Source organism: Centruroides sculpturatus, unplaced genomic scaffold (assembly GCF_000671375.1).
Source record: "Centruroides sculpturatus isolate CEXI.00-Female unplaced genomic scaffold, Cexi_2.0 scaffold6, whole genome shotgun sequence".
In the NCBI taxonomy this organism is placed as follows: domain Eukaryota; kingdom Metazoa; phylum Arthropoda; class Arachnida; order Scorpiones; family Buthidae; genus Centruroides; species Centruroides sculpturatus.
The window spans coordinates 126,156-140,793 of NW_019384869.1; the positions used below are offsets into that span (position 1 = coordinate 126,156).

A 14,638-nucleotide genomic window follows, 5' to 3' on the forward strand; every position below is an offset into this window, starting at 1 on the left:
AACCAAATTTTTTAATTGAAGTATTTTAAGTAAGTTATAAAAATTTCGCAACTATTCAAGATATTTAAAATTATAATTCTAATTTAAAAAACAAATTGTGAATGAACAAGATACATTTTCTATAAAATCAGATTCGAGATGTCCTGTATATAATACGTTAACTTTATAACAAATTTTTAATGCGTTTTTCTACAAATGTACTAACTGATATATGTACAGTATTTACAGTCAGTCATACTTGTAGTCATAATGTATGAAGAAATGTAACTGTTTTACGTACACCACAGAAATATGTAAAACAGAACACAATTCCACAATGAAAATAACGCGTGTTTATACTCCATTCTCTCGTCTTATTTCGTCCACAATTCACTTCGGATAATGCAGAATCTCCATTAATCGGGATTTTTGTGTTATAATTATGTATTAATTAAATATTACGTACAACAGCACTTGGAAATTTGTAAATCTCGAATATGTTTTATTTTTTGAATTACTTTCAACGTGTGGGCACTAAAAGGGTCAATGCATGTAAAACTTTATCGCTTCCATCATCTAGAGCTAATCACAGATAATTTAAAGAACACTGGGTTATATTATTTCGGTAAATGTTATGACTATCTCGAATGGAGTCTTCAACTCCAATATAAAATGAATTATAATAAAATTATAAATGGATTTTTACAGATGAACTTATCCGTCAAGTGACATTACATAGCACTGAACGAGGCTTATTATTATTGAGAGTCCGAGATGAACTTCGCATGACTCTTTCAGCTTATGAAACTCTTTATGAAAGCAGCGTAATTTTTGGAACACGGAAAACGTTGCAAGCTAAACAAGATATAGAAGAAACAGATAAAATAGTAAGTTATCAAAATTTTACAATAATTTTATTTAAAATTTAAATACAGTGGGTGATCGGTTAACGAACAGATCGGATAACAAACAAATCGGATAACGAACACTTTCGCGAAAGGTTTTTATGATCGGACAACGAACACATGTTCGGATAACGAACACTTCACTGAACAAACACAAGAAGAAGCGCGTAAATAACGAATACCGATTGGTCTTCCTTTGTCTCAGGCAACAATTCAAAACTCTTCGGAGCGCGGGATACGTCGACAACGACGTTCTACCCAGTATATACTGATCGAATAGTATTCCCCCGAACTTTGAAACTCTCCCTTGTAATTCCAGCCTTTTATATTTCTGACAGAAACAATTCTTTTACGTTTTCTTCTGAAAATACGGATTTATGCCGATATCTGCTATTAAAGATCTTTTGAAGAAGTGGGAGGATGTCAGAACAACGGTCTTAAAATGGCATCCAAACCAGGTTGAGGTTAATAGGCCTATAGATCTCTACAATTACAATGCTATTAATTACTTCTGAAAAATCATGAAGAAGACAGAAAAGCAATCGACATTGGACAGATTCTTTAACCCCCACAAACGGAAAAACACGACTAATAAAAATGCAAGCCCGTGTATATATGTATTTTTATTATTACATGTGAATAAACGTAGTAAGAAAGTATATATATTTTTATTTTTTGGGGGGTCTCCAGAACGAATTAATCAAATTCCCATAGAAACCTATGGTAAATCGATAATCGGTTAACGAACAATTCGGATAGCGAACAAAGTCTTGGAACATATATATATATATATATTAATTCATCTACACTTGATTAAATATTCTGGAAATTATTATTGTCAATATCATTGATATTGATTATGGGAATCAGAATTACGGGAAAAATTTTACCAATAAATTTTAACTAGTAGCGCGTGATCCTATGGGCAAAAAGAACAATTTCTTGGGGTCTCCAGCTGGACAGGAGTCCAAATCAATCTTCTATAAGAAAATACTTTTAGAAAAAAATTCCCCGAGGAAAAATGTCTGAAGCCAGCATTGTACTGTACATGGGGTTCCATAATTCAAATTGGCCTAGACCCCATGAAGCTATAACGCGTCACTTATTTTACAGAGAATTGTTAAATTCTAAGAGTAGAACTGAATGTAATCAAATAAAATTATCAAGTTATATGCCGAATATTTATCTCGCAATCAGATCTATTTGAAAATTTTCTTTCGTATTTATTGAACATTTTATAATAATATGACATACATTTAAATCAGAAGTTCTGCAATCGCTATATCGTAACAGTAAAGCCATTAAGAAAGATATGATTCTTACCTTAAGTTCAACGGGAAATTATTTATCGAGTCATCCTCGCAACGCCGGGCTGCAATTTTTATTCTATTCGTTGTCTGGGCTAATATGGAGGCTTTTATCTTTAGGCGCTATTCTCTCCGATGCTGCGATCATACGATTCGTTTTTTGCCTGCCGAAGCTTGCTGCTTGGTCATACACGGGGAATAATGCCTTCCGAGAGGTCTTTTAAAGATAATTCAGGCGTTAAAGACGTGGAGAAAACACGGAAAATTCCACATGGCTAGCCCGTTCTGACTAGGCATGAACCCACGATCGAACTTTCAGTGTTCAGGGAATGGAACCGCTTGGCCATACTCAGAATGTAGTGTATAAAGAAAGATTTTAATATTTTTTTAATATAAAGGCCATCATTTGTGTGTGTGTGTGTGTGTGTGTGTGTGTGTGTGTGTGTCTGTGTCTGTGTGTGTGTGAATTCTCTATAACTTCTATTTTTGTCCACTCCAGGTGAAAATTTGTTTTGTTGCTCTTTATGTTTCAACGGATAGTGTAAACTAATTTGTAGAAATATTAGCAGCTGTACTTGAATTTCTTAAAATCTCTCCTCTTCTCAATTCTTCAATTTCTACTTTATCATAAAAAGTATTCTGTCATGCTTGACGGGTACTTATATCTAGTATTTAGATAATCGAAAAATCTTTTTTTATATAAGTTTAAAATTATAAAATTTACATAATTTTTGTAGTTGGAAAAACTTAGAAGCACCAGAGAAACTTTAAATCGACAAGTAGAAGAGCTTACTGCCAGATGTACAATGATTGAAAAAAACGCTAAAGAAAAGCGAGAAACCGATGAAAAGAACTATACTAATGAAATACAGTTTTTGAAAAGAGTCAATCAACAATTGAAGGTAATATTGACGACATATGTTATGATTTTAATTTTTACCTTGGGGCTGTACCAGTATATAAATTACATCCGCATTTTTCTTGAAATTTTTACTCCGCCTCCCCTGTCGTCCCAGTTTGTCCAAGTTTCCGTAACGCCCACCCCTCTTCGGACGTCCAACAAAACTCGACCCCCCTTTAAAACCTTTATCACTTTATGAATAACAGATACCATAAATAGAAACGAAACATAGAAGAAATTTCGAGATAAATATAGTAAAATGAAATAGACGGACGTTCCTCTTGTTTGACTTGTCATAACCCCTTCCTCCCTTCTAGTATGGACATCCCTTTTAAATAACACTTTTATAAATTTAAATGTGCAGATACTTGGTCAATATAAATTTCCACAAACTGTATTTTATATTTTATATAGAGTATTAAATACGAAATAATTTGGATTCAGTAGCGAAGCTTCGAATTTTGTGCCCCATGTGAACGGGGCAATAGAATCCCAGTTTCCAACCATACCGCTACAGCATTGCAAAATCTCTTTGTCAACGATAATTCTTTTTCACCTTCATTTTTTAAGCTCTATCGAATTGATATCCGATTTTATATTAATTAAGATAAAGTTTGCGTCACGTTTTCTAAGTAGTTAACTATTGAACAAGAGAGAATTGTAGCATCTACTGGTTGCCCTGTTGACTACTATAATTGATCAGGCTTTTATCATATATCATTTCGCTGGACGAAGTACAGTATTCGATCGTATACAGAATTACTAGTCTACTAAGACTAGGGCAAATGCCAACGAGCCTTCCTATGAACTTTGACTTCTCGGGGACCCTTACGAATACTGATATTAACCATTTCCAATATTTTATACTTTACTACTGTATATGATTGTATACTTTGCTCCCAAAATTTGGCCCCTACTTGATAAAATTGGTCCCCAGTTGTCCGGTATAAAGTTGCATAGTCTTCTTCTATGGTAGCTCCGTCACTGTATAGATTGCTTTGTTAATAATCTAGATCAGTGTTTCCCAACCTTTTTTTTTTTTTGCTATGCCCCACCTAAGCCTCTCTAAAATGTTTATGCCCCCTAACATATACAGCGGCTATACCAGGGGTGGCCAACAGTTTTTGCCCCGGGCCGAATTTGAAAGAAAACTTTTTTCACGGGCCAAACCAGAGGCTGCCCTAGGAAGATTTTGAGATGGTGCGAGATCTCACTGTGGTGTCACCCCGTACAGACTAAATTGTACACAGAGATTACAGATACATTTTTCACATTATCAACATTCTACGCTGTACTTAAGAGATTTGTAATGGAGCGTTAACTCTAAACAAACAGTGAGTTGTTAGCCTTTTTTTTTAGGCATCAGAATTTTGCATCGAGCTATTCGTACTTGAGTAGCAAATATTGAAAGATTAAATGCGGGCCACATAAATTCATTAGACGGGTCGGATCTGGCCCGTGGGCCGTATGTTGGCCATGCCTGAGCTATACGGTTAACTTAAACTCTGGACGAGTCCATTTTCGAATTGCCTCTCTTAACAATCCAATTGCCCCCTGTGAGGCGTGGGCCCCACGTTAGGAAATACTGGTCTAGATAAACCTATAGTTTTCATAAATTGAATCTCATTCGAATAAAGACCTACCAAAACCATAAAGACATAAGATTAAATAAAGGCAACAAATTCAAAACAACATGTAATCTAGTTAGTGTACTTTGGACTAGTGTTTATAACAGTGATATTAAATAAATAGTTCGGGTGTAAAAAGTGATAATCGCCATAATGTAAGTTTTGAGAAAATGCAAAAATTAAATGTCTTAAAGAAGATTTCAGCTTTATTTAATTTAATCAGAATAAAGTGTATGTTACAATTAAAAATTAGATTTAATATTTAAAGTGAAATACATTGCTGTTTAGCTGTTAGCACGCATTATAACGTACTAATGGAAATGGCATTTACAATCTTTTACACCCGAACCCTTCAAATATGTAATAAATATTATATATATATAGATTTATATGAAATATATTTATGATTTATTACTGAAAATATTTTATCGAATGAAAAAGAAAATTTTCACATCTGAAATATTATGTACTGTACATGCTGTATACATACAGTAGACACTTGTTAATCCGGTCAATTCTTGCACAGAGGAATGCCAGATTACTGAGTGTATAGAACTAAAGGTAATGAACTACATGTTCTGTCGCCCTTCCGTACTGATTCTTTTTTGGAGCTATATTTTGTTATTGTTATATTATGCACAGGGATATTTAAGTTTAATTAAAGTTAATGTTACAAGTTTTGCTATATGTATTTTAAATTGAGATAATCGGATACTTGAGAAATCGGATTAGCAAGATTCTACTGCATGTATGTATTGTATCTATATATATGAATGAAACTGATTTAATTTTTTTATTTTTTATTTAAGGCTCAGTTTAACAGAATCGTCGGTACTATAAAATAAGCAACGTAAAGTAAGAATGAATGTTAAATTTAAAAATAAGTATATAATTTTTCAATCTTGACAATGTCTTCGTTGAATTTATTTTCTGTATTTATTAAATAAATTAACAGATTCATTCATTAGTAGTGATGATAATGTAAATAATTTAATGTTATTTCAATTTGTTTTTCAAATTGTATTTATTGTATATCGCTTATTTAAATTATAAATATTTAAAATAATCTAGTGTCTTAGACCAGAAGTGACTCCCCGGCAAGTAAAAGAGTCACTGACTACATATACAAGAATCAAGTTACCGATTTTCGGGGGTCGATTTCTCCGCCCCCAAACACTTATAGGTCTAGTAATTTCGAATATCTCGTGTCGTTCGAAAGAAAATTGTTTTATTAGGTAGTATGCAAACTTTCAAGATTTTGTATAAAGCGGTTGCCGAAATATAAGCAATTGATAAGTGCAAAAACTCTAAAAAAGCTGTATTTTCTTCATCCGGAACTGCAACCGCTCGTAGAGAAAAAACTACTGAGGAATTTGATATTTCTAGAAAGCTCAAATTTCAAACTTAATCCTTTCTCGTTACTGGCGAAACTTTCGGGTCGATAGGCCAAAGGTTTACGATGGTTTCCCATAGAGTTAATTCAGTTTTACGGCTTAATTTTATGCTTATAAGAATAGAATTGCATGGAAACAAATTAATTTTACTCAAGATTACAAAGCTCACATTTATGCCAATTAAAACTTTTCATAACGATTTTACTAAACGGCTTTCAGTAACATGATAATTTAAAATATATTTTGATATAAACATAGATGACGTCATCGTTTCGTTACATTATTGTTTATAACATCGAAGTTCACGGCAATTTCTTTACAGCGATTTTGCTAAATTGTACGATTATAGGCCTACAGTAACATAAAAATGGACTATCAATATTCATGGCCGTCCTTATCCCGAACAGTGTATAGATACAGGGTGGGCCAAAAGTCACTTTACCATTTAAAAATTAAATAACTTTTTTCTATTATTATATTATATATATTTTCTTCAGATTTTTAAAATGCAGAATTTAGAAATAAATTATGGGTAAATTAACGACAGAACAACGTGCAAAACTCATTGAGTTTTACTTTGAACATCAGCACTCCATTGTTCTTACTCAGAAAGCACACATTGTGATTTCCACCCAGATTTCTTTTTATAGGGATATTTGAAACAGCGAGTGTTTATTAATAAGCCGCGAACTCTTGCTGAGCTGAAGGAAAATATTCGTCAGGAAATTTGAATGATAAACAGTCACTTTTCAAGCAGTTAGGGAGAGTGCCATAACTGCTTGAAAGAACTCGCCTATGCGTAGAGGAAAACGGAGGTCATTTAAATGATGTCATCTTTCATGTTTAAACCAAAAATGTCTCCAAGATGCGTACATTATAATATTAAAAAGAAACTTAAAAATAATTAAAAATAAAAAAGTTATTTCATTTTTAAATTGTAAAGTACCTTTTGGCCCACCCTGTATCTATCCTTTCCAAATGTTTCAGCCGAAGCAGTTCTATCACAGGGTGTGGTAGTCACATACGACAAGGCCCTCTGTTCCATCTATAGAATTCTGTTTACCACATCGGGCTAAGGATTGAGAGAATTGTAGAGTTTTAGAATAACCCTAAATTTTCTCACTCCTTAGAAATGAAAATATCGAAAGAAAATATTGTCTCGGCCGAAACAATTTGAAAGGTTAGAAACCTATAAAGCCTTCGGGAGAACGACGGTAGTTAACCTCAACGAAACAGACTATTTCGTCAGGCTGCAGAGCGTATAAAAAGTTATAAAAGAACGTTTCTTCTTCCAATAGTGAGACTAGTAATAATTATCAAGTCTTTCTTAATTATGCACAACTAGCAGAGACTGACATTAAAACAGTTTTCTTTATTTCGCCTCTTTAAGAATGCATTTCGGATTGATAATTTTCTAAGCATTATTCGAACTCACGGCTTTAGTGTCTCCAAAATAACGAACAGAAGGTTAGTTCGTCTTAATATACTTTTGTTATCCACAATGATGGATATAGTGCACAATTTGTACACATCCTAATGGTATAGTTTCTACATATCAGTCTCTTGCACTTACTGGCATGTTTTCCTTGTTTATTTTTTATAAGAAAAATGCCTTTTCTCACAATTGTTAGCTCCTTATTATCTCTCAGAAAAATTTTAACTTCGATATTCCGGTTCATAACATGACAAAGATCAAAATGTAGTTTTTATCGCAAATACAGTATTTTCACTAGTGGAAACCAAAGCTTTCACAAACGAACGATAACTACGAGCAATTGTTTATTGTGACATAGTCACAATGCCGGGTTGCAATTCTTAGTCATATTTTAAAATGATTTAATTCAAGATACCTGAACTTAGTAGTGGCTTGCCCCTGTACACCACACTTTTCCGGTAACAATAGAGTCGTACCGGTCATCTGATAACTAACGTTTGAATTAAAAAAAAACGTCACTTTCGGTTTGAATCAAAAGATCATACATAGTTAATTGAGGTCTCCTGTCTCTAAAGTTTCCACATCTGGTCTCGGATTTCATATAATTCCGTTCTCGGAATAAAGACATTAGGACAATGAAAAAATTTGGAAATAAATGTAGCATTCCTCCGATAGCGTTGTAAGTAAGAAAAAGTCTCAGCGGTCAGGAAATAAAATATCACGGCACGAGAGGTACGAGCGAAAGTTTCAAAGTTGGATCAACACTTGCGGACGTGTCAAATTGATTAAGCGATGACATTAAGAACTTAGGGGAGAGATCGTTTAAAAAGTCAGAAATTCAAGGAGAAAGAATGGTCGTTTCCCCCTAGCTCAGTCTGTGTCGGACTTAATTTTCGTTCGGCCGTATTATAAAGGTTTTTCGCTATTTTTAATATTAATGTTGCATTAATAGGCGAAACCCGCGGCGACCGAGGAATCCTAAGAATTTGATTTATTTCATGCCATGGTCGAAAATGGACGAAAAAGATATTTATTCGAACGAATTTCGGAGATGGTCAAGCCTCGAGACGTAGAATTTAAAAAGATCGTCTTTTACCTCTCCACGGTCGACATTCTGCACCATGTAAATGCAGAAGATAATTTATTTATCAAATTTAAAAAAGAAAAATAATTATAAATTAATTAATTGAAAAAAATTTTAAAAATTTATTTTTTTTAAAAATTCTAATTTTTACGAAATTCGAACATTGTTGACGCGTTTTTTAACGTTTGTTCGAAATACGTCACACATGACGAATCGCAGTTCGATTGTGTTTCTCGTTGCTGTCGGACGTGCTTTTCTTTCGCTCTTGGATTGCGTGCTGTTTTCTGCGGTTTCGTGCCTTTTACAGAGAAGATTGAAGATTTTTTAGGTAAGTCTTAGTCCTTATTGATCCTAGACGTAAGAATTTATTTAATATTACTTGGAGAATCGGTCCCAGAAGACATCTCGGCACATCGTTCGATGGTCGACCGTTTGCGCTTCGGATTCGAATCTTTTAGATTTAAAAAGGCGGCTGCGGTGAGCAGTTTGCTTTTACTCGGAAGAATTTAAGCATTAATTTAAGCTTTTGTTTTCACTGGACTAATTGCAAATTTTCTTTTTTACAGGATGAAGACGTTGGTGCGTTGTTGGAGGCGGTTCCGGCGGAGGCAGGCGGTGGCGCCGGAGGGAGAGGGTTCCTCGGACGACGCGGAACGAGTCTGTCGTTCCGTGCCGTTGGAGGAGCGGGGGCTCGACGAGCGACAGGCAGCGGGTGAAGAAGACCTTCGCCAAGTGCGCGTGGCGTGGCATCCTCCCGGAGTCGGGATGATGCGACGCTACACCCTGGGTCCAGTGCGCTTGGCCGAGGTCTTCGGGGGTCATCCGGCCACAGACCTTGCTGTGGAGGATGTCGAAAGTGACAGCTCGTCCGAGCTGACACTTTCTGTTTGGTCGTGTTCTGCCCGTTCGTCCGCGACGGCGACGCCACCGCCTGGCCGAAGTCTGGACGGGGAGGAGTCGGAGGAGAGAGCCCCCGAAGTCGAGGGACCGTGCTGTCCGTGGTTTAGTTGCTGCGGACGGCTGCGGTTGCCTTGGCCTAGGCGGTGATCTTCTTCGATTTCCTCTTCTTCACCCGGATGCGACTTTCTTACCGGATTCGACACTTTTTACCCGGACATGACACTTTTTAACGGACGTGACCTTTCTTACCCGGACGTGACCCACGGACTTGACACGTTTCTTCACCGGACGCGACATTCGGCCGACCTTTCTTCCCAAACAGCTGTTATGAGGATTGAGCTTCCGGTTAGGGTTGGTTAGGTTAGCCTAGGCTAGCCTAACGAACCCTTCGCTCTTCTCATAACACTGTTCGGGAAGAAAGGCTGTCTGATTAAGGTAATAATCTTGACCTTAGGTAATAAATGAATAAACTTCTCGTTTTCTCACTGCCTTTGTGTTTTGTAGGAACATTTGGGAGGGAGAAGAATCTCCCTCCCCAACTTTACCACGAAGAGGACCATTTATCGTACAAGTGAATATTTTCCGATGGTAAGAACTCTTTCGTTTCATTTCTTAACACATCTTATTCTCGTATCGTAATTTACTGTTTTCTGTTTATAGACATGCCGAAGATGTTCTTCGATCACACACATACACACACACGCACGGACATAACACCACTGTACACGAAGATATACACCGTTTAACCTTTACTCGAATTCTCGCACTCACGCACTTACACGTCAAGCGCCTCGTTCTGTGTAATTCCACACAATGAAACAACCCGAACACACGCTTCCCACAAATCCAACCCCTGGGTCCTCGTCCCGGGAAGTGGAAACGCCAATTTTAAAGATTTTAAAAGACTTTAAATTGGCGGCCGAAGGGGCTCTGGTAATTACAATTTGCACTCATTAGACAGAATTTCAGGTATTCGCTGCAAGAATTGATTTGTGATGACAGCCGAATCCGGATTTTCGACAGTTAACTGTAATTAAAACAAATATGAAAACTATTGAGAAATTACGTGTGTATGTAAGAAAAATAAGAAATGGTTCGATAAATTATTATAAGTGTCAATCTGCTTTTTATTTTATACAAAATATAAAATTAAGAGAAATTCAGTTTATTTGCATATATTTTACATGAGTACAATTTTTAAAAAGACATGGTTTTCAGGTGGATAGATAAATGGAAAATGTCAATATTTTATATTAAACACAAATTTCATTTTTAATTTAACATAAAAATCACTTAAGATAACTCGATTTTTGGCGAAATTAATCTGAATAAGCCAGTGGCGGAGACGCTCACCTTTGGCCCGGCTGTCTGGCAGGAGCCACAAAAATTACCAAAAAATTATATTTAGTGAAGGTGTGTGTTAGAAGTAAAAGAAGTTATTATTTTAGGATTTTATTGTCTTTTTAACATTAAAAATATTTTTACATAAATGTAAGTTGTAACAAAATTGCACCTAGGGCCTCATAATCCTCTCCTGAATTAAGTACTGACATTTCTGCTTTGGTATAACCTGTCAGCATAAAACTAATTAGTAGGAAACTCAATAAAACAAAAACAATTTGAATTGGCTGTAAAATCCTACTTGTGTGTTTTAAGTACATTCTAGAGGGAATGATAATTCGGGATAAATGTTACACAGAAGCTTGTTTCCGTCGCTTCTGTAAAAAAAAAATTTATATGAAGCGAAATTGCAGACGAATTTCATAAACTGTCGGCTTAGCAATTCTCAACTCGGGATGAAACGGGATGGCACGCACGTTCGATGAGAAACCGAACGATTCGTTACAACCGACGACTAACATGCGATGAAAGGTGAAACGTTCGTTGCGAAATGTCCAGTCGATGATGGCAGTTCGAATGGCATTTCTTCCGAAAGCGGATAGGTGTAACGAAAATGCGACAGGATTGATAACGATTGCTTTTCGATTTGATAATCACGCGATTAGGAAATTGTTACGCGGTGTCAGAATGGCCGAGTGGTCCAAGGCGCCAGACTTAAGCTCTGGTTATCGTACGAGGGCGTGGGTTCGACCCCCACTTCTGACAGGTTGTTTTGCTCGAGTGAACATTTATCGCGGTAATTTGAAAAATCTTCTGTACAGTACTTGTCTTTTCTTATAAACAGTTCTTCATAATTCGAAGTCTTGAATGGAATGTTATTTTAACACTCGAATGGCCTGAATTTTCTTCTGACATTTAAAATATGTATGTGTGTACAGTACAGTACTGTACACTCGTTGCATTACACTGAATATTGAACGCCGCGTGTAAGATGAAATTTTACTCTTATTTGTTTTTGATCTCTGAATTTTCGTATGTTACTTTCGGGTCACATTGGACAATTTTCTCCAAGTTGTAATTCCATCTATAGTTTGTTATTTATCCTTTGCAATACAGTATACTACTACTATACAAAGTGTGTAAGCAAAATCCATAAGGATTTCAAAAATAATGGAATAATATATTTTATTTAACAAAGTCATAAGTACAGTGTATNCCACAAAAATTACCAAAAAATTATATTTAGTGAAGGTGTGTGTTAGAAGTAAAAGAAGTTATTATTTTAGGATTTTATTGTCTTTTTAACATTAACATTAAAAATATTTTTACATAAAGGTAAGTTGTAACAAAATTGCACCTAGGGCCTCATAATCCTCTCCTGAATTAAGTACTAACATTTCTGCTTTGGTATAACCTGTCAGCATAAAACTAATTAGTAGGAAACTCAATAAAACAAAAACAATTTGAATTGGCTTGTGTGTTTTAAGTACATTCTAGAGGGAATGATAATTCGGGATAAATGTTACACAGAAGCTTCTTTCCGTCGCTTCTGTAAAAAATTTTATAAGAAGCGAAATTGCAGACGAATTTCATAAACCGTCGGCTTAGCAATTCTCAACTCGGGATGGCACGCACGTTCGATGAGAAACCGAACGATTCGTTACAACATGTGATGAAACGTGAAAAGTTCGTTGCGAAATATCCAGTCGATGATGGCAGTTCGAATGGCATTTCTTCCGAAAGCGGATAGGTGTAACGAAAATGCGACGGGATTGATAACGATTGCTTTTCGATTTGATAATCACGCGATTAGGAAATTGTTACGCGGCGTCAGAATGGCCGAGTGGTCCAAGGCGCCAGACTTAAGATCTGGTCCTCGTATGAGGGCGTGGGTTCGAACCCCACTTCTGACAGTTTGTTTTGCTCGAGTGAACATTTATCGCGGTAATTTGAAAAATCTTCTGTACAGTACTTGTCTTTTCTTATAACAGTTCTTCATAACGCGAAATTCGAAGTCTTGAATGGAATGTTATTTTAACACTCGAATGGCCTGAATTTTCTTCTGACATTTAAAATATGTATGTGTGTACAGTGCTGCACATTCGTTGCATTACACTGATTATTGAACGCGTGTAAGATGAAATTTTACTCTTCTTTGTTTTTGATCTCTGAAGTTTCGTATGTTACTTTCGGGTCACATGGGACAATTTTCTCCAAGTTGTAATTCCATCTATAGTTTGTTATTTATCCTTTGCAATACAGTATACTACTACTATACAAAGTGTGTAAGCAAAATCCATAAGGATTTCAAAAATAATGGAATAATATATTTTATTTAACAAAGTCATAAGTACAGTGTATACAAATTATAGTTATTAAGTTCGGCCTTTCGCTTTTGTGATATTTAAAATCATGTTTTGACTAAAAGATTTTTCTGTTTTAATATTTGATTTACAGACACATGTAGCGTACGAGATACTGTGAGGTATTGTATTGCTTATAAGAATAAAATTGCATGGAAAGAAACGAATTTTATTCAAATTTACGCCAATTAAAACTTTTAACGACGATTTTACTAAACGGCGTTCATGATGATAATTTAAAATTTATTTTGATGTAAACGTAAATGACGTCATCGTTTCGTTACATTATTGTTGACGGCAATTTCCTCTACAGCGATTTTGCTAAATTGTATCAGAATAGGCCTACATTAACATATAAGTGAACTGTCTATTTTCATGCCGTTTTTATCCCGAACAGTTTGTGGATATCTATCCTTTCCAAATGTTCTATCACACGGTGTTGTAGTCACCTACGAGAAGGCCCTCTGTTCAGAGGCGTACCGTGGGTGTCAGCCGCCCGGGGCGGAGGAAAATTTTGCCGCCCCTTATTTAGGTATTTCAATTTAAAAGACTAAAATTCAGTTTTGTCACAGAACAAGCAATGAAAAATTCCGTGCTATTGCAGCGACCTGTTTAAAATAGCTCTAATGGATATTAGTGGTGTATATGAACGCGAATGAATCGTACAAGCAAAAAAAAAGAAAAAGAAAAGTCAACAGGCTACGCAGAATTTCCTCCAATGAAAAAATTACTACTTCACCGGACGGCGAGCCGATTCCCTGACTGTCCGGACGATAGCAGTATCGTAGGCGCGACGCAAATTTACATTAGGATGGTTCAAATTTTTACAAGATATTATTATTATTTATTGTGAAATTTTGCCGCCCCTTAAAAAAGAGCCGCCCCCACTACGGTACGCCACTGCCTCTGTTCCATCTATAAGGAGATAGCCCGATGTAGTAAGCACAGAATTCTAAGGAGTGAGGAAATTTTAGGGTTTCAGAAACACCCTACAATTTTCTTTTTTTTTAGGAATGAAAAAGACGCCATCGAGAAAAAATAGTGCCTCGGCCGAAATATGTTGTAAGGTTAGGAATGTACAAAGCCCTCGGGAAAAGGACGGTAGTTAACTTTGAGGAGACAAACTCTATTTCGTCAGGCTTGAGTGCGTATACAAAGTTATAAGAGAAGGTTTCTTCTTCCAATAGTAAGACTAGTAATATTTATCACGTCTTTCTTAATTAGTCTACCAGTGACCAAGCGGTCTTCGTTTTCTGAACACTGCTAGTTTGGTCGTGGGTTCGCGCCTCGCTCGGACGGGCTGGCCACGTGGAGTTTTTCTGGTTTTCTTTATGTTTGTAACGTGTGCACCCCGGAAGGTATCTCCCCCGAGGCAGAGATCGTTTAAGCGTTGCCATAACT

General features: G+C 35.9%; 1 protein-coding gene, 1 long non-coding RNA gene and 2 other non-coding genes across 5 annotated transcripts; all 4 read left to right on the top strand.

The window, feature by feature from the left end:
- The first annotated feature begins 642 nt into the window (after window positions 1-642).
- On the top strand, window positions 643-5,739 carry LOC111630876 (33 kDa inner dynein arm light chain, axonemal-like). The gene is made up of 3 exons (XM_023375039.1): window positions 643-866; window positions 2,929-3,093; window positions 5,530-5,739. The coding sequence occupies exons 1-3, from the start codon at window positions 765-767 to the stop codon at window positions 5,563-5,565; spliced, it is 303 nt and encodes a 100-aa protein (XP_023230807.1). The 5' UTR covers window positions 643-764; the 3' UTR covers window positions 5,566-5,739.
- A 3,065-nt stretch (window positions 5,740-8,804) lies between these two features.
- LOC111630835 lies at window positions 8,805-10,366 on the top strand. 2 transcript variants are annotated; one of them, XR_002757593.1, is made up of 3 exons: window positions 8,805-8,961; window positions 9,200-10,121; window positions 10,194-10,366. It is a non-coding gene; the product is annotated as an uncharacterized LOC111630835 (long non-coding RNA). The 2 variants fall into 2 exon arrangements; XR_002757595.1 differs by having other exon boundaries at window positions 8,829-9,110.
- A 1,189-nt stretch (window positions 10,367-11,555) lies between these two features.
- On the top strand, window positions 11,556-11,639 carry Trnal-uaa. Its single transcript has one exon. It is a non-coding gene; the product is annotated as a tRNA-Leu (tRNA).
- A 1,064-nt stretch (window positions 11,640-12,703) lies between these two features.
- Window positions 12,704-12,787, top strand: Trnal-uaa. Its single transcript has one exon. It is a non-coding gene; the product is annotated as a tRNA-Leu (tRNA).
- Window positions 12,788-14,638: the final 1,851 nt, after the last annotated feature.

What these genes read in the sequence shown, in the direction of transcription:
- LOC111630876 (XM_023375039.1), top strand. Translation starts at nt 765, where the DNA reads ATGACTCTTTCAGCTTATGAAACTCTTTATGAAAGCAGCGTAATTTTT. An exon ending in TAGAAGAAACAGATAAAATA is followed by an intron (nt 867 to 2,928) that starts GTAAGTTATCAA and finishes TAATTTTTGTAG; the next exon opens with TTGGAAAAACTTAGAAGCAC. An exon ending in GAGTCAATCAACAATTGAAG is followed by an intron (nt 3,094 to 5,529) that starts GTAATATTGACG and finishes TTTTTATTTAAG; the next exon opens with GCTCAGTTTAACAGAATCGT.